The sequence below is a fragment of the Bos grunniens genome, chromosome 13 (assembly GCF_055505025.1).
Source record: "Bos grunniens cultivar Pamir isolate PY7600 chromosome 13, Bosgru_T2T1.0, whole genome shotgun sequence".
In the NCBI taxonomy this organism is placed as follows: Eukaryota; Metazoa; Chordata; class Mammalia; order Artiodactyla; family Bovidae; genus Bos; species Bos grunniens.
The window spans coordinates 73,137,895-73,161,484 of NC_141177.1; the positions used below are offsets into that span (position 1 = coordinate 73,137,895).

The 23,590-nt window shown below is 38.6% G+C and overlaps 1 protein-coding gene and 1 long non-coding RNA gene across 2 annotated transcripts in view; both read right to left on the reverse strand.

Moving 5' to 3' along the window:
* The window catches only part of LOC147361237 (ankyrin repeat domain-containing protein 26-like), a 29,556-nt gene extending 16,033 nt beyond the window's left edge, over positions 1 to 13,523 (reverse strand). Inside the window, exons 1-6 of the mRNA XM_086335210.1 lie at positions 13,212 to 13,523; positions 11,169 to 11,287; positions 9,547 to 9,717; positions 7,731 to 7,764; positions 3,458 to 4,408; positions 1,673 to 1,825 (exon numbers count right to left, since the gene is read on the reverse strand). Coding sequence (XP_086191336.1) covers positions 1,673 to 1,825; positions 3,458 to 4,408; positions 7,731 to 7,764; positions 9,547 to 9,717; positions 11,169 to 11,287; positions 13,212 to 13,523 — 1,740 coding nt within the window. The remainder of the gene's footprint in view (positions 1 to 1,672; positions 1,826 to 3,457; positions 4,409 to 7,730; positions 7,765 to 9,546; positions 9,718 to 11,168; positions 11,288 to 13,211) is intronic.
* Positions 13,524 to 15,936: 2,413 nt separating this feature from the next.
* LOC147361238 (uncharacterized) lies at positions 15,937 to 20,357 on the reverse strand. The gene is made up of 2 exons (XR_015139943.1): positions 20,173 to 20,357; positions 15,937 to 16,586 (listed from the first exon to the last, which is right to left on the reverse strand). It is a non-coding gene; the product is annotated as an uncharacterized LOC147361238 (long non-coding RNA).
* Between the last annotated feature and the right edge of the window lie 3,233 nt (positions 20,358 to 23,590).

Below are 23,590 nucleotides of genomic sequence, written 5' to 3' on the forward strand. Positions count from 1 at the left end.
CCTACATAATGAAGGAAGGCAAATTTACACTTTTCTCCCAGAGTCAGGGAGAAAGATGAGCATTTAATTGAACAATTCTCCTCTATTAGACTAAGCGCTTTCAATTTTACATTGAGTTGCTTAAAATACATTTTAATAAAAGTTTTACTATACAAACACCTTCAAGAAAAAATAACTGGCGTGGGATGAAGTACTTAGTTGTGTCCTAACAGTTGTTAAACTAAACTGTTTCCCATTTATGCAAGACAAGTGCTGTGCATATCCATAAATACTCCCTGTTAGAACAAGGTATACCTAGATAAGATTCTCCCTCATGAAAAAAATGACAACAATGCAAAATTAAGGGCTAAATTGTTCTTCACAGACTACATAACAGGGCTGAAGAGAAAAGGCTCGATGAGAGCTGGACAGTCAGGAAAGCTCCATGGAGGAGGAGAGACTGGGCGCCAGGTCTGAATAAATGGAGGACTACCCAAGAGAAAACAAACTGTAAAGACAGAAAGGACAGTCTGAGCAAAGGCCAAGAAGAGGTGAAATCAGCCAGTTAACTCAGGATAAAATCCAACCACAGGAAAATAAAAACATGTCCATCCAGAAATGTATAAACCAATGTTCACAGCAGCATTATTAAGAGTTGCCAAGTGGAAACAACCCAAATCTCCATCAACTTATGAATGGATAAATATAGCCACGTACTGTTTATTGTTTGACAGTCAACAGAAACGGAAGAACTGATCCGTGCTATACCATGGATGGACCGCAAAAACATGAGGTCAAATGAGAAAAGCCAATCCCAAAGGAGCATACTGCATGATTCCATTTATGTAAAACACCCAGAAGAGGCATGTCTCCAGAGACGGATATTAGACTGGGGGTGGCCTGGGGCTGCGGGAGATGGGGGGGCCTTGGGAGGTAGCTAAGGGATGCAGGGTTTCTTTGGGGGGCTGATGGAAATGCTCTAAAATTGACTGTGGTCACAGGTGACACCTCTCTAGACTAAGAGATACTGATCTACACACTTGGAATGGGTGAATTATATGATACGTGAATTATATCTCAATAGCTTTTTAAAACTCCAAAGGCACTATCTAGATAATGTGCTTAATTCTCTATTTTCGATGTACGTGTTATACTCCATCTGAGTGCCTCCATGCTTTTACAATGTATCTTAAATGAAAAGAAAAGAAGGCAGTGCCTAACTTCAACTGGTTTGTATAATACACTTTCTGCACAAGTTATTCTGAAATGCACAAAATAAATATATACAGAACTCCACAGCCATTCACAAAAGTGAAGATGAGAAATGATAACTTTCTGGAACATTCCATTAAACATTATCCTCTGATTTTATCTGGCTTGCCTCATCATGGTAATACCGGGATCAAGAAATAAAATATTGTTCAATAGAAAAAAAAGTCTCTCAACTTGTGTGAAGAATGATGCACAATTCTCCACTTTCCTAAGGGTATATAATATATGAAATATATATATATATATAATGCAAATGGCAGAATGAAAATCAGAGTTTAAGAAACAAGTGCACTTAAAGATTAATAAAATTATAGTAAATTACTAGTAATGAAAATACAAAAGAAACCTGTCCATGAAAATGAGCATCCTAAAACACTTTATCCTATGTATTAACTGTCGACACATTCAATTTCACACATACCTGACTTGTGAGTTGATGTAAGTTGCTCTTTAAATCCTGTGCCTCAACTTCTAACTTGGCACAGTGATATGACATGACGTCCAGGGATTCCGCCAACTCAGACCGCTTTTTGAAGCTGTCAGACAGTTCTTGTTGAAGGTGTCTCACAACTGCCTAATAAGATGCTTTGTTACTGAGTTTATCAAATCACTTTACTATTACGCTATGTTAGTAACAGATGACTCCAACACATGTACTTTGAAAACTATCACCATGGACAGCAACTCACCTTCTTTTCTCCTCCCTGAATGTGGTTACAGACCCAGAAGGGCTCCCCACCGGCCTTCCTGATATTAAGTTCCTCAGACGAAGGAGGCAGCCCCACTGTCCACACCCTGCCCCTCCCGATAAATCTGCAGAGCTTCACCACCTCACGTCCAGAACGAAACAGGTGTGTAGGTGGGACAAGCGGTGGAAAATTCCACACTGTGGAAACATTTTTCCTCTTTCTTTATTAGAGGCTTCGATTAACATCAGAGATCTTCACATATTCAATCCAGTGCTCAGATCTTTCCAATAGATTCCTTCCTCAGAAGGAAAATGAGGCCATTCCCTTGCTGCTTATCTCTTTTATATCTAGTCGTGTGTCTGTGTTAATCCCCAACTCCTAATTTATCCCTCCTCCCCACCTTTACCCTTGGCTAACCATAATATTCTGCAGGCATCTACTTGGGAAAGGATCTGAAAAAGAATGGATATACGTATACCTATACCTGAATCAACTTGCTGTACATCTGAAACTAACGCAAAATTGTAAATCAACTATATTCCAATATAAAAGAATAATGAAATTTTAAAAAATGAGGTTGCTCCCATGCCTTCAAGGAGCCTCGATAACCTGGCCTCCACCTGCCTCCAGACCGCGGCCCCTACAACCCTCTCCCTGACTCACTCCATTCCTGCTGCTCACGAATCCTGCCACCCTCCATTTTTATTGGGCAAACTGGTATTCAAATGACAGTAATTGATCCTTAAAATGAGAATTAGGAGCAAATTGTTTGTAAAAATGTTCTAAGTAAATAGCATAAATAGCAGTGGGAAGTTTAAATCAAGAAGAGCTTGGTTAAAGCTCACCACTTGAGTCCCAAATTATGATTTAATGACAAGTATATTTAAATGACTTGTCAATGAATTCTCAATTTCATGACAACTCTTTAAAGAGTTGAGAGGCATAAGAATAAATGATTCAAGCCTGAAATGTTTTCCAAGTTAATTCAAATTTACATGAATAAAACTAAAATTACACCAACACGTATGACAAAAAGGTATGACAAGCTACTGAAGCCAAAGTACGATATATAAGTAATAGCATCTGGGAAACCTGGAATTGACTGTCAGGGTAATCCATGTAACTGAAGCTTAATTTCAAAATATTCAGTTTAGGTTTGAGCGTTTCTTTTATCTGCTTCATCATGATACTGACATGTGGTTACATAGAGATTAAAATTATTATCTGAATAGTAAAAGAGTAAATTACTAATACCCATCTATATTAAAAATTTAGAACTTAATCTCTTAACTTAATTTCATAAACGACACGATGTCTCTACTCAAAGTGAAGCATCTCTTGGGTCTAATTTTCATTTGCTGGATACAAGGTGTGCTTTTAGTCTGTTTTAGAGACCATAGATTCACAGCCCGTGTATTTTTTATATTCAGCTAGATTCAACATTTAGCCAGAATGAAGAATCACTTTGAATTTCCTTTCAGGAAATCTGAGAATTATTTCTCCTTCTGGATACTTACTTCTCTTTCTGCTTTCTCATTTTCATACTGACGCATTCTCTCTTTTACATGATTCCATTTCTTGATTAACTCCTTGTTTCTTTCCTCCAGCATCAGACCTTGTTTCTCACGTTCAGCCTGAAGTTTTCTCAAAATCTCCTGAAACTGGTCTCGGGCGCTAATAACTATCTTCTCTTTACTGTCGGCTCTGTTTTGTTCATCATCCAGTTGCTGTCGGAGCAACATGTTTTCACTCTGGAGTTGAGATAATCTTTCCTCTAAGGATTTCTGCTTTCCAAGGTATTCATTCACTTTGCGTTGTTCATTGAACATGTGTTCAATAACCTGCTTTTGACACTGTGCTTGGCGTAAGTCTCTCTGGACACGTTCTAACATCAAAGTCTTTTCTCTGAGATCATCTGTCGTCTGATGCAGCTTGATTTTTAGCTGATTGAATTTATTTTTCACTTTAGAAAGTTCCTGGGAAAGCATCTCATTGTCACTTTTCAGGTTAGCCATATCGATCTTCATTTGCTCCTGCAAGCGTAACCTCTTATCTTTTGCTTTCTGGGAGGCAAGTTCCAGGTCTCTTTGTGATGTCTGACCTTGATCATGATCGTGTATGGCAGGAGCCAGTCTAGAACGGTAGGATTCCACTTCTGTTTCCAGTCTTTGTTTGCTTCGTTTTGCATTTTCCAGCTCAGGGTTTAGCATTGTATTTTCAGCTACTGGAACGTTAAGCTGGCCAGTATGCTGGAATATGGCCTTTGTCAACGTTTCCTTGTTCAATTTTATTGCCTCTTGAGGATAATCATTCTCTCCTTCTACAATTTCAATACCCTCAAAACATTTCTTTTCTTTTTCCTGGTTCTGATTGTTCACTGTGTCTATTCCTAGTCTTGCCATGGCAATTGCATCCTGCATGTGGTTTTCACGCAACAGACCTTTTGCTTTTCTCCCACTATCAGAAACCTAAGTGAGACAAAGGAGACTTTTAGTTAGTACTCAATAAAATGACATTTCATCATTTCCTCTGAAATGCAAGACTAACCTGTATGTTTATACAGTGAAAAGACTGTACCAAGTGGATCTCCAAATGGAAAAAATGAGGTTCGATACAAACCTCAGACCTTATACAAGCAGAAATTCCCAAAGGTTCAAAAATTTAATTGAAGACAATGAATCCATGAAAGGTAAAAGAAAGCCCAAGGGACTTTTCAAGAAGCTCAGAACTGGAAAGGCTTTTCTCTGAATTACAACAAACACAGAAAGCTTAAAAGATTTACAGATCTGACTACACTTAAAAATCAGAGAAGGCAACGGCACCCCACTCCAGTACTTTTGCCTAGAAAATCATGGACAAGGAGCCTGGTAGGCTGCAGTCCATGGGGTCGCTAGAGTCGGACACGACTGAGCAACTTCACTTTCCCTTTTCACTTTCATGCATTGGAGAAGGAAATGGCAACCCACTCCAGTGTTCTTGCCTGGAGAATCCCAGGGACGGGGAAGCCTGGTGGGCTGCCGTCTATGGGGTCGCACAGAGTCGGACACGACTGAAGTGACTTAGCAGTAGCAGTACACTTAAAAATTGTATCTGATGTGGTATAGTTATATAATGGAAAACTACGAAGCCATAAAAAGAATGAAATAATGCTACTTGCGGCAACAAAGATGGACCTAGACATGCCCACACTAAGTGAAGTAAGTCAGACAAAGACAAGTCATGTTGCTTATATGTGGGATCTAAAAGGAACTTATGACATAACAGAAAGAGACCTACAGACATAGGAAACAAATTTACTCACCATACAGGAAAGTGGGTAGGGGAAGGGATAAATTAGGAGGTTGGGTTTAACATATACCATTTTATATATAGACAAGTGTATATAAAATAACCAGTAAGGATCTACTGTACAACATAAGGAACTACATTTAATATTCTACAATCAGAATCTGAAAAGGAATATGTGTGTGTGTGTGTGTGTGCGTGTGTGTTAGTCCGTCATGTCCAACTCTTTGTGACCCCATGGACTGTAGCCCACCAGGCTCCTCTGTCCATGGGATTCTCCTGGCAAGAATACTGGAGTGGGTTGCCATTTCCTCCTCCGGGGGATCTTCCCGACCCAAGGATCAAACCCAGGTCTCTTGCATTGCACGTGGATTCTTTACTGTCTGAGCCAGCAGGGAAGCCCCATTTATATAATATACACACACATATACATATATGTCTGAATCACTGTGCTGAATACCTGAAACTAACACAATATTGTAAATCAATTATAATTCCATAACAACACCACTCGCTACCTTTAAAAACACTGCATCTGATACCTCCTATACAGCTACTTCAAGTAAGAGCCTTAGCTCTGTATATATTTAAATAGATGAAATTTCATACAAAAATTATTTTCTTAAGAATATGCTACCTTTCTAACATTTTAATAGGCAATTGTAAGGCTTATACCTATTGACAACTATACTAAGCACTTCTACAAACATCAATTAACTCATTAGCTATAATGATTCTGGAAAGGAAGACGTTAAAACTATATAAGTAAGCTGCAGGCTTTTCATCAGGTCTTCTGACTCTGTTAGTCCTCTTACATCAAACCACAGTTACTTCTCTAGTACAAACATATCAGTACAAAATAATCCTCCTATTTCATTCATGGTATATACACTAATGGTAAATAAGGTAAAATTTAGAGAGCTCTTCTTAGAGAATCATGAGATTCTTTGCAATAACTTTCATTCTCTCTTCATACTGTTTAAAATAGTAAGATGGGGGAAATACAATGATAAACAATGATCACTAAATGTACACTATGGCACATATATCACTGTTTTCAGAAGTTCCTTGCACTGACACAGGACACTACACAGAGCAGAGGGTCATTTTCTCTCAAGTACAAGAATGACTTCCAAAGTATGGTCTCTGAACTGCCTGTAGTTTCCTCCTTACCTTTAGTGGAAGTGATAAACTAACCTAAATCATCTATCAAGGAAGGGAAATCACTACCAAATGCCAGAACAGCTACTGTTAGTAGCAAGAGGTTTTTTTACTTTTTTTCCTTGGTGGGAGGGGGACTTTTATAAGTTTATTCTAAAGAAACAACTTTTTAAAGTGTACGAAAGTATTTTTACAACTGATGTCACAGTTTTTATTAATTGAAAAACTGTAAATGATATGAAAAGGCCGTTGATAGGGTACTGGTTAAAAAAATGACAGTGGAGCCAAGAACAGACTCTGATTTAGACACTGAAGGTGATGACGTGCATGGAGTGACCGACACGCTCACTCCAGAGCACAGGGACTTTTGGTCGGGTAATGCAGTCGTCGGTGGAGCACACACGGTCCTGGCCTAAACCACAATCAGGGTCCCGGCTCTGCGAGACAGTCGCAAAAATTTTGAGATCAATTCCTATGGAAAATATTAAAGGCCTCTCCTTGGATGAGGCCATGGTGTGTCCCTACCTGACTGCTGTAGACAAATGGATTTGAATTACAAATACTACTTTCCCGAGCTCTTCCTGAGAGCTTTTCGTTGTGGGAGATCTGCAGCTAGGACCTCAGGGATGGGACCCAGTCCGTGTTTTAGAGGGACATTGGGTGGGGGAGTGAATTCCTCTGCTTTGAGATGCCACTTGGGAGCTCTGCAGAATGAAGGACAATCAACTTCAAGAGTGTTTGGTTTCTACCAACTGCTGGAAAAAATCCACAGGGGGCATTCCTGCACCTCTTGAGGATACCAGTTAAACACACCTTCCTTGAGGACTCTACTGTGAGAGAGAACCCAGCTGGGAAAGTGGAGCCACCTCTGAGCTGTTCATGGGGCAGGTGGCCTGGAGGGCTGACGGGCACAGAGGGAGGGGGTCCATGACCCTCAGCCACCTGCCAGATGGCAACAGGGAATTTTTAGAGTAAAGCATGTCGCCATCCTCAGAAGCAGTTTCAGATGATTGAGTTAGGTTATCAAGGTCATTCACATAATTAATTTGTTCTTTGACCTACACATAAATAATACGGGTTCACAAAGTCCTCAAAATATGTATAAAATATACCAAGTGTACAAAGGTGATAAATATCTTCATCAAAGCAAAAGCAGAGCCTTCTTAAAAGAACAGGTTTTTATCAACAGGATAACTTTATCAACAGAGTTTCTAAATTATGTTTTCAAAGTAAATGTCTCTTCAGCAAAGGAAGATTTTCTATTTTGCCACTATTCCTTTTACAAAGTATTTTTTAGAGGATAATATATTTTAAAGTTAATATATATTTTTTTTTTTACTATACCTTCTTCTTTTCATATGCTGTTTTCCTTGCAGGCCTAAAAAAAAAAAATGATTCTTTTCAGGCTAAAATTTAATAACTCGAAAATATAAACAATACCTAAATGTTTGTTTTTTATATAACATCTTTGCATTCATAAGTAATTTCTATAAAAGGATGAAACAACAAAAAAGAGTAGCATTAAAGGACAAAGAAAATACACCTGTAATATTAATAAAACATTAAATTTAGATCAAAGGAAAAGGAAAAACCTAACACTACTTGCATTATGTGATAGAAGCAGTATACCAGGGTTTTTTGCAGTTGTCATTTTTTAATAAGAACTAACTTTTATGGCAATAAAACCTATTTCGGAAGTATTCTCTAAGTCCTTATAAGAAAGAAACCCATTTTTTATCACCATGATATTAGCTTTTTGAGGGCTTATTATACAATGGCTATGCATTATTACAAGCATTTGACATGTCTTAAAGGCATTTTAATCCTTGCGATCATTCTGGGAGATAGGTAATATATTAGATCCTTTAGTTAGGAAGAAATGGAGCAAAGAAAGGCTGAGGAACTTGCCCAAGACCACACAGCAGTTCACCAACAGCCCAGGAAATCTGGCCTGAACACTGCTGTTCCAAAATATGCTGAGAAAGTGATATTGAAAAGTCTTTTTAAGTAATATGATACCAAATGAATCTATATTATTATTTCATGTCTAGCTATAACTACAAATGATAATTCTGAATCTTAAAACATATTTCTAACAAAACAAAAAGACTTTAGATGTAGGCAATATTGGAAATCTACTTTCAATAAAGATTTGTTTTTTGTAAAGAAATTCATCAATACAAATTCATTCAACCATTCTGCTGTTTCTTTATGCATCTGACATACACTTATTGAGCACATAATATGTGTTAATGAAACTTTTAGTACAGGAAGCATGGTTTTGTCATTTAGATCTTTATCATCCAAAGTAATAAACTGTAGAAGATTGTTAATTGTTTCTATTGAAAATAAACAAAATCCTCCCCTTTTCCCTGGAAGCTATAAACAACTATAAAGTTAATATGATGTGATGTTTCAGAGCACCTTACAAAATCATAGCTACCCACGATGATACTATCAACTAGAATCATCAAGGAATGATTAAATCCTATTCAGTATAACCTAAGTATTTGTAAATCATGATTATATAATTTTTAAAAATCTATGTATGATAGAATTAACTTAAGTAATCATCTACATATTCATTTACATAAGAATATTATGCTTCAGAGCCAATGAACAAGGCCTTACCAAAATCTACATATGAACAGAAGTACATATGTACATAATAATCATGTATAATAATAATAATGTACAATTAATTTATTGTAATAGTTTAAAGATAATGTCATATAATCAATAAGCTTTTTAATTTGGAAATGCAAATAAGATTAAACTCAGTAAACACTTCCTCCTCTGGCTCATTTCCAAGAGCATACACACTCTACAAGCTCCCCTCTTAACATAAAACAAGAAACTCTTTTGAACTCCACATTCCTCTTCAGTTACCATCCAGGTCTCCATTGCCTGTCCCAGTAAGTATTCCCGACAGAGCTGTTTAGGTGTATTCACTACAGTCCAGCTTCCAAGTGGACTATTTACTGAAATGACTTCTGGCCAAAGCCACGAATCCTCTCCTTAACCTTTCGGCAGTGTTCATCCAGTAGAGTTGAGGATTCTCTTCTCTTGGCCTGTATACTATTTATGCTGCTCTATTTCCAGAAGAAGTATTCAGTGCTAATATTTCTTCCCCTAGAAATAAAGAATTTGTCCATGTTACCTGCCATCATCTTGATCCACTTTCCTTAAAATGCTGTCATCATTCACGTGCAGCAGGCCACCAGTCAGTGAATCTGTCTTTTCAAATATTGGTGCAATCACACGTTCTTCCAGTGTCCATTTGTTATCGTTCTTTTTCTTTACTTCCTTCCTGTGCACACCAGGATTGCTACTTTAAAAAGTCCAAAAAAAGCCAATGTTTTCAAATAATTCAACTAATAAAGAATAAAAAACCAATTCTTGTAAAATTCCAACTCTTACCCATATTAAGTCATTGATTAATTCATAAAACAGTTATGAAGTACCAACCATATGCAAGAAAACAAATTCTTCCTTCAAACAGAGATATATAATTATGATACAATATGATATGTAAGAGTTGACATATGAAAGTGATAAGTGAAATAAGGAAGGGTTTGCAGAAGAAGTGAAGACAGGAGGTCAAAAGGAAGAGAAAAGCGAGAAATCTTTCTACTGGGAGATTAGAATGTGAGTACACAGATCAGGCACACGGCATCTAGGTTGTTTCCTAGGAACCTGGAAGGAAAAGTACAAAATACATGGAAGAAAGTAGAGAGATGCTCTGGAAAGACATTGGGAAGAACCTCAAGGGCTACACTGAAAACCTGGAGTCCACTGCCTAAACACCATGACTCTTAGACATGGGAGTCATAATTAGATTTACTCTGTATTTTTTTGTTTTGCTTTTAAATACAGTAATGTTTAATTTAGGAATTTCCCTTGTACTCCAGTGCTTAGGAATCTGCCTGCTGATGCAGGGGGCACAGGTTCGATCCCTGGTCAGGGAAGATAGCACATGCCGCAGAGCAATGAATCCTGTGCTCCACAACCACTGAAGCCAGCACCCTGGAGCCCATGCTCAGCATCAAGAGAAGCCACCACAATGAGAAGCCCAAGCACTGCAGATGCAGAGAACCAGCACAGCCAAATAAATTAAAAAAAAAAAAAAACAACCCTGAAAGAAAAAGGTAACACATAATTTAGATGATTTTTAAAATGACATGTGGCACATCCACCATGAAAGAAGAAATCAAATTTAGGTGGGGTGGGGGGCAGTTTACTTGTAAACCACCCACATGGGTGACATCAGCATCATGGATGAAAGGCAGGTGCCTCATCGGCTCTCCCGCCACCAACAGCAATCTGGCTCCATCCATGGACATAGCCAAAGTGCTAGGAGAAAACTGCCAACCAAGAGTACTCTATCCAGAAAAGGTGTCTTTCAGAAATGAAGGAGAAATAAAAACTGTCCCAGACAAAGCAAACCTGAGGGAGTTCATCACCACTAGTCCCGCCTCATGAGAAACGCTGAGAGAAGCCCTCAGACTGAAATGAAAGGATGCTCATTAGTGACATAAATTTAACTTTACAACACACTGGTTAAGGCAAGTATGCAGTCAACTCCAGAATACTCTAATACTGTAACACGGTGGTATGTTAACAAAGGAACTCTAGTATTGAGGCTAAAGGACAAGAGTATTCAAAATAACTATATCCCTAGTGAAATATAAAATTCATAAATCACAAACATTAGCTCAAGTCAGAAATGATTTTACAGGAAAATAACAAATGACCTACTGTTAAATATTGATATAGGCTTACCTATGAGAACCTTTATTCTCCATAGCAGGAAACGCCTGCTTGTTATTTCCTCCACTCTTTCTCTGCTGAATCAGTCGACTCTCATCAGCAGCATCTTTGTGCTTCTTTTCTTCTTCAACCTTTAATGAAAGTTTGACACTAAGAATAATTGCTATTACCTAATTCTAGAGACTCTGTTTTCAATTTATTATTTGACTCAGTATTGGCCCTGATTTTAAGTGATAAAAATATATTTGTGCTTACATAAATTTTATCACTTACAAGTCACTGAAATTTTTGTAAAATGTGCTTTTTTCTGAGGGAAAGAAACAAAATTCCCAAAATTTCAAGAAAGGCTTTTTTAATAAGATACAATTATTCACATCCAGTCTTCCCCATCTGACTGGCAGAGGTAGAGAAATAAAAACACACAACATCTGTCCTCTTTGGTCTTTACCACCTGGATTTTCCATTAAACAGTCAGATGTAGAGGATGTGACACCTTAGTGCCTCAGAGACAGAAAGGAAACTTTCTTCCTTCTGCACTAAAGCTATTCTTTCCCCACTGCCTTTTCTAATTCTTTTTTCATTTGGATCCAGGAGATAGTAAAAACCTGATGGTGTTCACTGAAATATATGAACCAAAGTTTACCAAAACACAAGGAGCAGAATGAAACTGAGGAGGTGTTAGTGTGGAATTCTGGAATGTAAGTAATGCTTCCCAATTCCACATTCAGTAACCATCAAATTTTATAGCTAGAGGGTATAGAAATAACTATCTACCTTTGCCCCACTATTTACCAATAACAGCTTTAAAATAAAAAAAAGGTTAAATGATTTGTTCAAAGCGCCTAAAGTGGCATTCCCTAACATTTTATGGCACCAAAAGAGATGATACAATTCTATAATCTTGAATCTGATAAAATTACCAAATGAATTCCTCAAATGATTCAGGTAAGTTAAAAGCGTGACTTTGGCAAAGTAATTTAATTCATTAATTGGAGTAGGGTTCATTCTCCTTTTTCTTTAAAGGAGAATAGCTACATTTTTTTTCTTTTTTTGTCTTACACAAAAGACCAAGCAAGTTAAAAAACCTACTACTGAAGAAAGAAAAATCTCACAGCATCTCAAACCTCTGTTCTTTCCTTTGGAGATAAACACTTGATTTTTTTCCCCCTTTTGTTGCTGAGGGTTTATACTACCTATGGGCTTCCCTGGTGGCTCAGATGTTAAAGAATCTGCTTTTAATGCAGGAGACCTGGCTTCGATCCCTGGGTTGGGAAGATCCCGTGGAGAAGGGAACAGCTATCCACTCCAATGATATTCTGGCCTGAAGAAATCCGTGGACAGGGGAGCCTGGCCAGCTATAGTCCATGGGGTCGCAAAGAGTCAGACATGACTGACCAACTCTCACACACACATATACTACCTATGTGATAAAATCACACATATCAAAACTTACTACATTTTAGTAAACAACATCGTGAAGAGGTCTCTCTCAAAAGAGACATCTGAAAGTGGTGATTAAGGCATATGTGGGAGCACATGTATTTGTTATTAAAAACATCCTGGCCATGTTGGATATCTAAGTGCCAGGGACTGAGGAAAGCAGAAAACATCACACATATTCAATCACAAAGAAGAGATTAGAGGGAATATGTGTTTATGTCCCTTCTCTCAGTTTCTGCTTGCTTCCCATTCTGTGGAAATGCAACTTATATTTAATCCAACAAAGTTAAAAAAAAAAAAACACTGCAAAATCCTAGTTGATCATACTCCTTAAACACTTTCCTTGGTGCTTATTCTGGCTCCGAAGGTTACATGGTATACAGCTCAATGAGTTTCCCAGTCCATATGAAAGACTGACAGAGACAGAATTTGATTGACTGAAGGACAAAAGCCATGAAAACAGTTTCCTGAATTCCTATTATTTGGATGGCAGAAATAATCTATTTCTACACAATTACCTATTTAGATGACCCCACTTTATCCATAAGTAGAAAATCAAAATCGACCAGATCATCCAGAAAGGGAAAAACCAAGCAAGAGCAAACGAACCTCTACCTCTTTTGGAAGCTGAATGTTCTCTTTTTCCAAAGCTAACAACACTACTTGTAACATGTCTATTGCATTCTTAAACCTCTGCATATCCTTCTGTAATTCTTCATTTAGATACACTTTGGATTCTCTGTGACTATTTGGTGGAGAAGAATTCCCATTTTCTAAATCGGGCTCCATGCTTTCATCCTCACTAGCACTGCAATTATCCGCATGCAGCAGCTTCTGGAACCAGTCCTGTATTGGTTTGCTTTTCTTATCAGTATTTTTAACGACAGCAGGAGTACCGTGACTTTTTATTTGAATTACGTGTTTCATCTTACCGGAGCAGACAAGCCACAGACTAGACTGACGTGTCTGTCCGATGTCTATTTTCCAACTGGTGGGATTTTGCCTCATATTGTCTGACATTTACATATCAAACTCTTGGTCTTCTTTCACTTCAAATGTAACTACCTGGTCCCCTACTTTTTTATTTTCTGCATCATTATACAAACTCTCCTCATTTTTGGTAAACACACGTTCAATATCTAGTTTATCACTTTCAAAGTCTATTTTATTTTCACTGAAACAAAGCTTTGAAGATGACTGACAAGCGTATCCCGGGGACCCATAGTTTATTCAAGGAAAAAACATTTTCAAGACTGGGTTCTTTTTGTTCAGGACATACTTGGAATACCAGATTCTTTACTGTCTGAGCCACCAGGGAAGCCCAACAATACTGGAGTGGGTACCCTATCCCTTCTCCAGGGAAATTTCCCGACCCAGGAATTGAACCAAGGTCTTCTGCATTGCAGGCAGATTCTTTACCAGCTGAGCTACCCAGGAAGCCCCTACATTCAGTTATATTATGTTCTAATATCCACCAAACAAAGTGGAGAAAGCAATTTTAGTAATATCTACTGATTTCCCACCCTGAAATGAAATAAATTAGAACGTTATTATTTGTACCCTAAAAACAAAGGTCCAATCTAGAAGGTTCGATTCTCTTAATAGGCAACTGGGTTGATTCTATGACCCCACTCTCTCCCTGAATGTTCATCCCAAGTCAGTTATGCCGAGATCACAGGCAGAATGAATCTTTCATTTTGGCATCAGTGGCTGGCGATTTCAACGGAAAACCTTGAGCCACTGGGAATGATTTCTCTTTACATGTATCTAGGTCAGGGGCCGTCATATTGTTCATAATTTCAACTGCTTAATCTTATGATTCAGTATTTGATATCACCTTCTTAATCATGTAATGAAGTTATAAAAATGGAAGAAATAAACAATCAGGAAATTTTTTTCCCTCAATTCCAAAGACGAACTATAAATTACAATAGATTCTAACAGTATTTTAAGTTGTATAATTAAAGTGCTATAAAGACTATTAAATTATTATCTATCAATTCTAAAAAGGTAATTTTGAAAGGCAATTTTATTTGTTATGGACTCTGTTACACACTGTATTGTGTTGCTAAAGCATAGAAAATGGTATTAAACCAGAAATTTAAATTTATAGTTTTACTTACCTGTGTATGGTTATTTTCATCTCCATCAGGTTTTTCTTGTTCTCCCTCCAATATCACTTCCAAGTCTAGTTCTCCTGACAAATCTGCATGTTTAGTTAAAATTACTTAGAATATTTAGATAAAAGACATAATCTTTATTTAAAACACAGATTTAAAACATTGTATCAAATGACAGCTTAAGTCGATATTTGTCTTCAGATGAATATTTACTTCTTTAAGAAATACTTCCAATGATCAAAAACTTCAACAAACCATTTGGGAAACACCAGATGTCACCAGGATACAGGCACACAAACACCTCAAAGGTTCATTCATGAATTCATCCAAGCATCAGTGAAAAAAACAATCAGAAACTAAACACAATTTCAAAATACAGGACAGACATATAAAGTCACAGTATATTCTCTTCTCTACTTCATCACAGTACCTTTTGAACAACACGCCAAGCTTCAACTGCATTATTATTCTTAGTTTACAAAATTCCTCTTACTTTTTATGCTTTTATCAATTCCTTCATCTGAAATGCTTCCCTGTACTCTTCTGACAAATTACTTTTCATCTCTTAAGACTCAACCTGCTTTGTGAAGTTGCCCTTGATTACAGCTATCTTTCCCCTGATAAAGAGGTATCCCTTTCCTTGTAGCTACCTTAGTACTTTGTAGATTTTTCTAGTGTACCTTTCTAGACTTCTCTAGTGATAGATATAGGTCTGAACTATAAATTATTTCTTCACATGTCTATCCTCTTGGCTTCTAGACTGCAGAGGACAAGCTGTAAAAAATCACCTTAGTATAAATATTCTTTATTTTTTTCAATAATTACTTGTCTACCTAGGTCTCACAAAGAGTCCCAGAGTTCTAAATATAATCCTGCTACCCATCCTCAGATGTATGCTAAATACTAGCCTAAACGAACTTGCTTCCTCCAAACTCTGTTATTTATTATATTACTATGGTCAGAGGAAGAATGTAAGCTCCTTGCTAAGAGATATTGTTTGGCTGCAGGTTGCATAAAAGGAGTCAGCACAAGGTAGATTTTGCCACAAAATCTAATCCGAACCGTCAGAAGGACGGTAAGGCTGTGCCCAGGTGGTGCATGGCTGAGTGCCCTGGGCTTCTGCATTACCTTCTTTGTTACCTCTGTTTCCTGGCAGCGGGGACTGGCACGGGTGATGGGGCATGGAATTCCCTACCAGAAACACCGCTGCACTTTTCATCTTTTCTTTATCTGCTATGGTCTTCTGTCCGAGTTCTGTGGGTGCCGATTGATTTTTGGTCACTGATTGGGACGCCAACGGACGCTGATCATCAACTTTCAAATGCCTGGCTCTTTGACAAGTCTCACTATTGAGGCTCAAACTAGTCAAATCCCAATCTGAAAAATCTGAAAACAAAGTTTCCATTTATCAGGATCTGAGTAAGAATACAACTCTGACTACCTCGTACAAAGTCTTTCTTCAGAGAATCAGTTCCACGTCCCCCTTCCCCTCAAACTCACTACTCCTTCAGAGGTGACTCTGTCTTACATGTCACTGTCATTCATGAAGAGACATTAACTAACATGTCTCCTTTCTTCTACTTTTTATGTTCTAGGATTACTTTGATTCAATCTTTATTACCTTCTTTGCTTCCTCTGTTTCCTGGCAGCGGGGACTGGCACGGGTTAAGGGGCATGGAATTCCCTACCAGAAACACCGCTGCATTTTTCATCTTTTCTTTATCTGCTATGGTCTTCTGTCCGAGTTCTGTGGGTGCCGATTGGTTTTTGGTCACTGATTGGGACGCCAACGGACGCTGATCATCAACTTTCAAATGCCTGGCTCTTTGACAAATCTCACTATTGAAGCTCAAACTAGTCGAATCCCAATCTGAAAAATCGGAAAACAAAGTTTCCATTTATCAGGATCTGAGTACGAATACAACTCTGTCTACCTGTATTTCATAAGAACTTTATTATTATTTTCCTTCAATATACAAATATTTTATTAACAAAATTCATCTCTATTTTACATTTAATTTTGCACGATAATATTGTGTGTTCTAGAGACCATGGTTTTAAAAACACTTTTAATGAGTGGTACTACTTTCATTAATGGTAGAAACCTAGACAACATATTAAAAAGCAAAGACATCACTTTGCTGACAAAGGTCCGTACAGGCAAAGCTCTGGTTTTTTCAGTAGTCACATGTGACACTGGACCACAAAGAAGACTGAGCACCAAAGAACTGATGCTTTCAAATTGTGGTGCTGGAGAGACTCTTGAGAGTCCCCTGGACAGCAAAGAGATCAAACCAGTCAATCCTAAGGGAGATCAACCCTGAATATTCATTGGAAGGACTGATGCTGAAGCTGAAGCTTCAATACTTGGCACACCTGATGCGAACAGCTGGCTCACTGGAAAAGCACCTGATGCCGGGAAAGACTGAGGGCAGGATGAGAAGGGGAGGGCAAGAAGAGAAGGGGGCGGCAGAGGATGAGATGGTTGGACAGCATCGCTGATTCAATGGACATGAACTTGGGTGAACTCCAGGAGATGGTGAGGAACAGAGAGGCCTGGCTGCAGTCCATGGGGTCACAAAGAGTCGGGCACGACTTAGCAACTGAATACCACCACCATCAACAACTACTTTAATTTCAATGAGACAGTCTTTCCTCAATGTAGAAATATCTTCAGAACTCATTTTTAAAGCCTTGGATAAACATCATAACCTGGAGAAGGAAATGGCAACCCACTCCAGTATTCTTGCCTCTTGCCTGGAAAATCTCTTGGACAGAGGATCCTGGCGGGCTATAGTCCATGAGGTCGCAGTGGTTGAACACAACTTAGCGACTAAACGAAAATATCATAAACTTATATAAGAAATGATGGCCTGGTGTGTGACTAATTGTTTCCATGTGAAAACAGGTAAGTCTAGGACCACACTGGATCCAAAGAGCACAGAGGGGAGACAGGAATGAATACACCACAAAAAACTAAAACAGTCAGATCTGAATTTCTTAAGAGAAGTCAAAGAAACAAGCAAGAAATGTAAAGGTGAAGCTTAAAACCCTGGGTCAACACAAGGGCCCCTTTATCGTTTTACATCCAACCACTTCAATGTTTTAAAACAGTGGTTCTCAAGTGTCCCCTCAGAATCGCTGAAGTCCAGAGACCCATCGAGTCAGGGGGTCCAAGAGGTCAGAACTATTTTCACAACAACACTAAACATTACTTCCATTCTCATTCTATTCTGAGGGCACAGTGGAGTTCTTCAGAGACACAATATGTGATATCATAACACTAAGGACTAATGGAATTAGCAACTATGATGGTGTGTGCTTGTATTTTAAGTTTTTCAGTTTTATTTTCCAATATAGTGAACAACAATAGACTTAAACAAAGTTCCTTGGAATTTTCAATAATTTTTAGAAGTATAAAAGGATCCTAAAGCCAAAAACTTTCAGAATCACTGTTTTAAAAGATTATGTCTATCGAATCTAAGGTTTGATTACTTCCCCTACTTCTAATAATCAAAGATACCACACACACACACACACACACACACAGTCTGCTAATCAAAACATCTGATCGGCCTACATTCACCTGTGTAACAACACTAAAATGAAATAATTATAAGCAGAAATACAACTGATATTAGCAAGTGAAGCTTTACTCTAGGTAAAGGTCAGAGATCAATTAAGCATTTTTGGACACTGGAAAAATCTTCAGTTCAGTTTAGTGGCTCAGTCCTGTCCGACTCTTTGTGACCCCATGAATCGCAGCACGCCAGGCCTCCCTGTCCATCACCAACTCCCGGAGTTCACTCAGACTCACGTCCATCGAGTCAGTGATGCCATCCAGCCATTTCATCCTCTGTCATCCCCTTCTCCTCCTGCCCCCAATCCCTCCCAGCATCCGAGTCTTTTCCAATGAGTCAACTCTTCACATGAGGTGGCCAAAGTACTGGAGCTTCAGCTTTAGCATCATTCCTTCCAAAGAAATCCCAGGGCTGATCTCCTTCAGAATGGACTGGTTGGATCTCCTCGCAGTCCAAGGGACTCTCAAGAGTCTTCTCCAACACCACCATTCAAAAGCATCAATTCTTCAGTGCTCAGCTTTCTTCACAGTCCAACTCTCACATCCATACATGACCACTGGAAAAACCCTAGCCTTGACTAGACAGACCTTTGTTGGCAAAGTAATCTCTGCTTTTCAATACGCTATCTAGGTTGGTCATAACTTTCCTTCCAAGGATTAAGTGTCTTTTAATTTCATGGCTGCAGTCACCGTCTGCAGTGATTTTGGAGCCCAGAAAAATAAAGTCTGACAATGTTTCTACTGTTTCCCCATCTATTTGCCATGAAGTGATGGGACTGGATGCCATGATCTTAGTTTGCTGAATGTTGAGCTTTAAGCCAACTTTTTCACTCTCCTCTTTCACTTTCATCAAGAGGCTTTTTAGTTCCTCTTCACTTTCTGCCATAAGGGTGGTGTCATCTGCATATCTGAGGTTATTGATATTTCTCCCAGCAATCTTGATTCCAGCTTGTGCTTCTTCCAGCCCAGCGTTTCTCATGATGTACTCTGCCTATAAGTTAAATAAGCAGGGTGACAATATACAGCCTTGGCGTACTCCTTTTCCTATTAGGAACAAGTCTGTTGTTCCATGTCCAGTTCTAACTGTTGCTTCCTGACCTGCATACAGGTTTTTCAAGAGGCAGGTCAGGTGGTCTGGTATTCCCATCTCTTTCAGGATTTTCCACAGTTTATTGTGATCCACATAGTCAAAGGCTTTGGCCTAGTCAATAAAGCAGAAATAGATGTTTTTCTGGAACTCTCTTGCTTTTTCGATGATCCAGCGGATGTTGGCAATTTGATCTCTGGTTCCTCTGCCTTTTCTAAAACCAGCTTGAACATCTGGAAGTTCACGGTTCACATACTGCTGAAGCCTGGCTTGGAGAATTTTGAGCATTACTTTACTAGCGTATGAGATGAGTGCAATTGTGCGGTAGTTTGAACATTCTTTGGCATTGCCTTTCTTTGGGATTGGAATGAAAACTGACCTTTTCCAGTCCTATGGCCACTGCCGAGTTTTCCAAATCTGCTGAAAAATCTTAGGGTCTAATAATTAATCTCTGAGAATTCCTGAGAATACAGAGAGTCCAAACTGAGAACTTAAGGGTATTGAAACATATACAGAAACATCTTGAGTTCAAGCTTACATTTTAAACATTTCTTGTTCATATGCTTGTAAATATCTTTTTTTTCAAAACATGGATACCAACAATAACATTTGCCTTATGTATGTCCAATTCTTCAATTAAATTTGCAAAAAGAAGTTAGGAGTACAAAGAGCTAGCATTTCAAATATTTCAGTGTCCCTCCTTCCAGAAGGGACTTCCCTGATGGCTCGATGGTAGAGTATCTGCTAGCAATGCAGCAGCCAGAGTTAAGTGTGTATTGCAAAATTTACCTGAATTAGATGTTTCTGGTTTCTTCATTCCGACTGTTTTATTAGGAATGGAATCTTTCACTCCGACTGCAGGCTGAATTGGTTTGGAAACAAGTTGATTAATAAATAATGTACATATGATACAATCCACAGTTCATAATTCAAGATAAAAGCATAAGTGTTTTTACCTTCACATTAGGACATTTCTCAGGAGAAGCTAAAAGGCAAAAGGGACACAGAGTTAATTACATGTAAACATGAAAGCCAGCTGTACATCCAGGCAGAGTTAGTACCGAGCAGAATCCTCGTGCTCAGCCTTGACATTGAATACATTCTGTTTCAGTGTCTTGTTTTTAGGGGGATGTTAGGACACAGGCAAGACAGACATAGGAATCCATTATAGATAGTGAAGAAAAAACAGGAATACAGGTTTACCAAAACATGCAGTAAGATTTCAAAAGTAACATCATGTTTTCAAAGACTTCAGAAAATATTAAAGAGTACATAGACCAATGTGAATGTGCTGACTGATGAGGAGAAAATTAATCTTAATCAGAGGAGTAAATCATGACCCCAAGAAGATAAATGTGAAAGCTGATGGTAAAATGCACCAGTATATCTTGAATGCACTATAGCAGTAACATTTCCACCATTATACTGCAAGTATTTAACATGTTCTTCAATCTGTCCAGTCATTTAAGAAGTGCACAGTTGGGATGACAATTCAGCTGAATGTATAATTCATTTCTCATCAGAGAAAGAGTAATGAACTGATTGGCTCGAATATACACTTGTAGAAAAACGGTTCATAAAAATACTCATTTTTTTCCCATACCCATGTGGGCTACTGGTATGCCTGCACATCTTGGCTCCTCTAGTTTAGTCATCTTAAAATTTCTCGATCCATTCACGCAAGAAGGCATGTAAGACACACTTACAAAATAATGTACAATAAATTCTCAACATTGAAATACAATGATCAAAAAGGAAATAATAAATTTAATTGCCACAGAATTATTAGATGTTAAAAATCTTGCATGTTTTAAAATCAGTGTAGTATTTATTGAAAATAACAATTCTAGCATTTAGGGAATGAAGCCTATCAATCTGTTTTGTTTCAAAACTTAGTTTGGTTGGGTACATCATGCTAATGCTTCAAAGGATTTCTGTGAAACAACTGTCAAAAAATCAGTTATCTTAAAAATAAAAAGTCAATCCCTCCATATTCAAATCAATCTAATTTGAATAACAAATACCAGTACCACATATATCTTTGATGTCTATAGTTACTCGGAGTAGCTGGGGTTGTCCCTACTTCTAGCACCCCCTCCTGCCTCCCGTATTATCGGGAACAACAATGATCTTATCTCTTTTCAGTGTAAATACACTGAAGCCATCTAGATGGAGTTCTCTCAAGTGTCCTCATCGACTCCAAACTCACCTCCCTAAAGCCTTACTTTCCTCCCTTTGTCCTTTCACTAGAGTCTTCCCTCTATAAAGGGTAATCTCTGGATCCGTGGTCTGAATTCTTCCCCCTTTATGTTCTTTCTATGGATCATCCCCACCATTTCTTTTCCTTCTTTGCTCAGCAATGGTATCTTACACCTGTAATTGCTACTTCGACTCTTTGCTTCCCTCTGGCTATAATCACACTCAGAAAGAAAAACAAACTAATGCTTTCCCTTGATCCTGTTATGTCCTGCACGAGCCAATGCTCTTCTTCCAGATTTCTGTAAACGCAAGCCTACACCCTTGCTACTCGGAGAGCTTGTTAGAAACGCAGAATCTCAGACCTTGTGCTCAGCATGTGCACTTCCCACAAGGTCCCCAGGCGACTAATTAAAATTTGAGAAACTATTTGGTCTATACGGAGTCTGCTTCTACATTACTTCAACTTAATTTATTCTCCTGAAATCTTAGCCTCAACTTCCTCACTCTAACACTTCCCCCCCACCCCCAAACTGAAACTGCATTGCAAGTTGGAAACTTTCCAGTGGCCTCTCTGTCAGGCTGTAGGTCCCTTGAGCGCCCTGTTGTGCCCCCACTCTCTCCTTCTTTCCAGCTCTCTTGTTTTGTCCTGTGTGACACCATGCTGGAAAGCAGCAACACTTCATATGACACCAATTTGCACACATTTACAGCTGAGCACCTGTGCCCACGCTGCCCCAGAGGATGACAGACCGCTCTGCACACCCAGGCACTGCAGTTCTGAACGTCTTTCTAACAACGAGTAAACAGGAAGAGGGGAGAACTTTGCTGTTCTTCTCTGACAAGTTTTGGTGCTGGAAGCTCACTTCAAATTCATCGTCCATGTCAAATACTCTCCCTTTATCTAGAGACCTTCATTACTTACTGCCCCCTTCTCCCACAGACCTGTGCTTCCTTTCTTCATTTCCTCCCTGTACCATCTGCCTCTCTCATCGTTCATTTCCTCTTTCCTCTTATTTCTCGACCTTCTTTTGGTTGTAGAATACCTTGAGACAGAACTAATCATTTTTTTTCTTGTCCAGTGTCACGTGGAATCTTAGTTCCCTGACCAGGGATCAAACCTCCACCCCTGCACTGGACAGTCTTAACATTTGGACCTCCAAGAAGTCCAGGAACTAATAATTTAGCTCCTTAAACTGGATTCTCAATTTAATCTGTGGCTGACACCTGATAAGATACACAATTTCCCTCCTCTTCTCGTCTTTTTCCTCACTACGGATCTGACAGATGTTTGGTTTTTTTTTTTGTTTTTTTGTTTTGCCTGTTAGAATATTCCCATTTTAAATCAATGTTCTGTCAAATAACCTTTCTATAAAATACAGTTCTCACCTTCTACTTGTCCATTTAATGTATTTTTTCCTCTTTGATCTTCAGGTAAATGACACACAAAGTTCTGTGGAATGCTGTCAGAGATACTCTGTTAAAATGAATATTGAGTTCCATGAAGATTTCCTAATGTCTTTTTAAGAAAATACCCTACTTTTAAAAACTGCCTACATTTAACCCAGTTAAGACAGGTTTTGCCAAGATCTCACAGCTGCCAAACGACAGAACCTGGATGCTGACTTCATACACTGCTGGATCACCAGGTAGTGGCTGCCAGCAACGAAGACATCAGGCCCTTCCTATCTCCTTCCATAGCTGCCACCTTCAAACAGAGCATCATTACTTTATGTTACCTCAAGTACGGCTGCCATAAGGGTACTCTGCCCTGCTACTTAAGTTTAGTTGCTCACTCGTGTCCGACTCCTTGCGACACCATGGACTGTAGCCTGCCTAGCTCCTCCATCCATAGGATTTTCCAGGCAAGAGTACTGGAGTGGGTTGCCATTTCTTTCTCCAGGGGATTTTCCTGACCCAGGGATCGAACCTTGATCAAAACCGTAGGCAGATACTTTACCTTCTGAGCCACCAGGGAAGTCCCCCTGCTACTTAAACAATCCAAAATGGT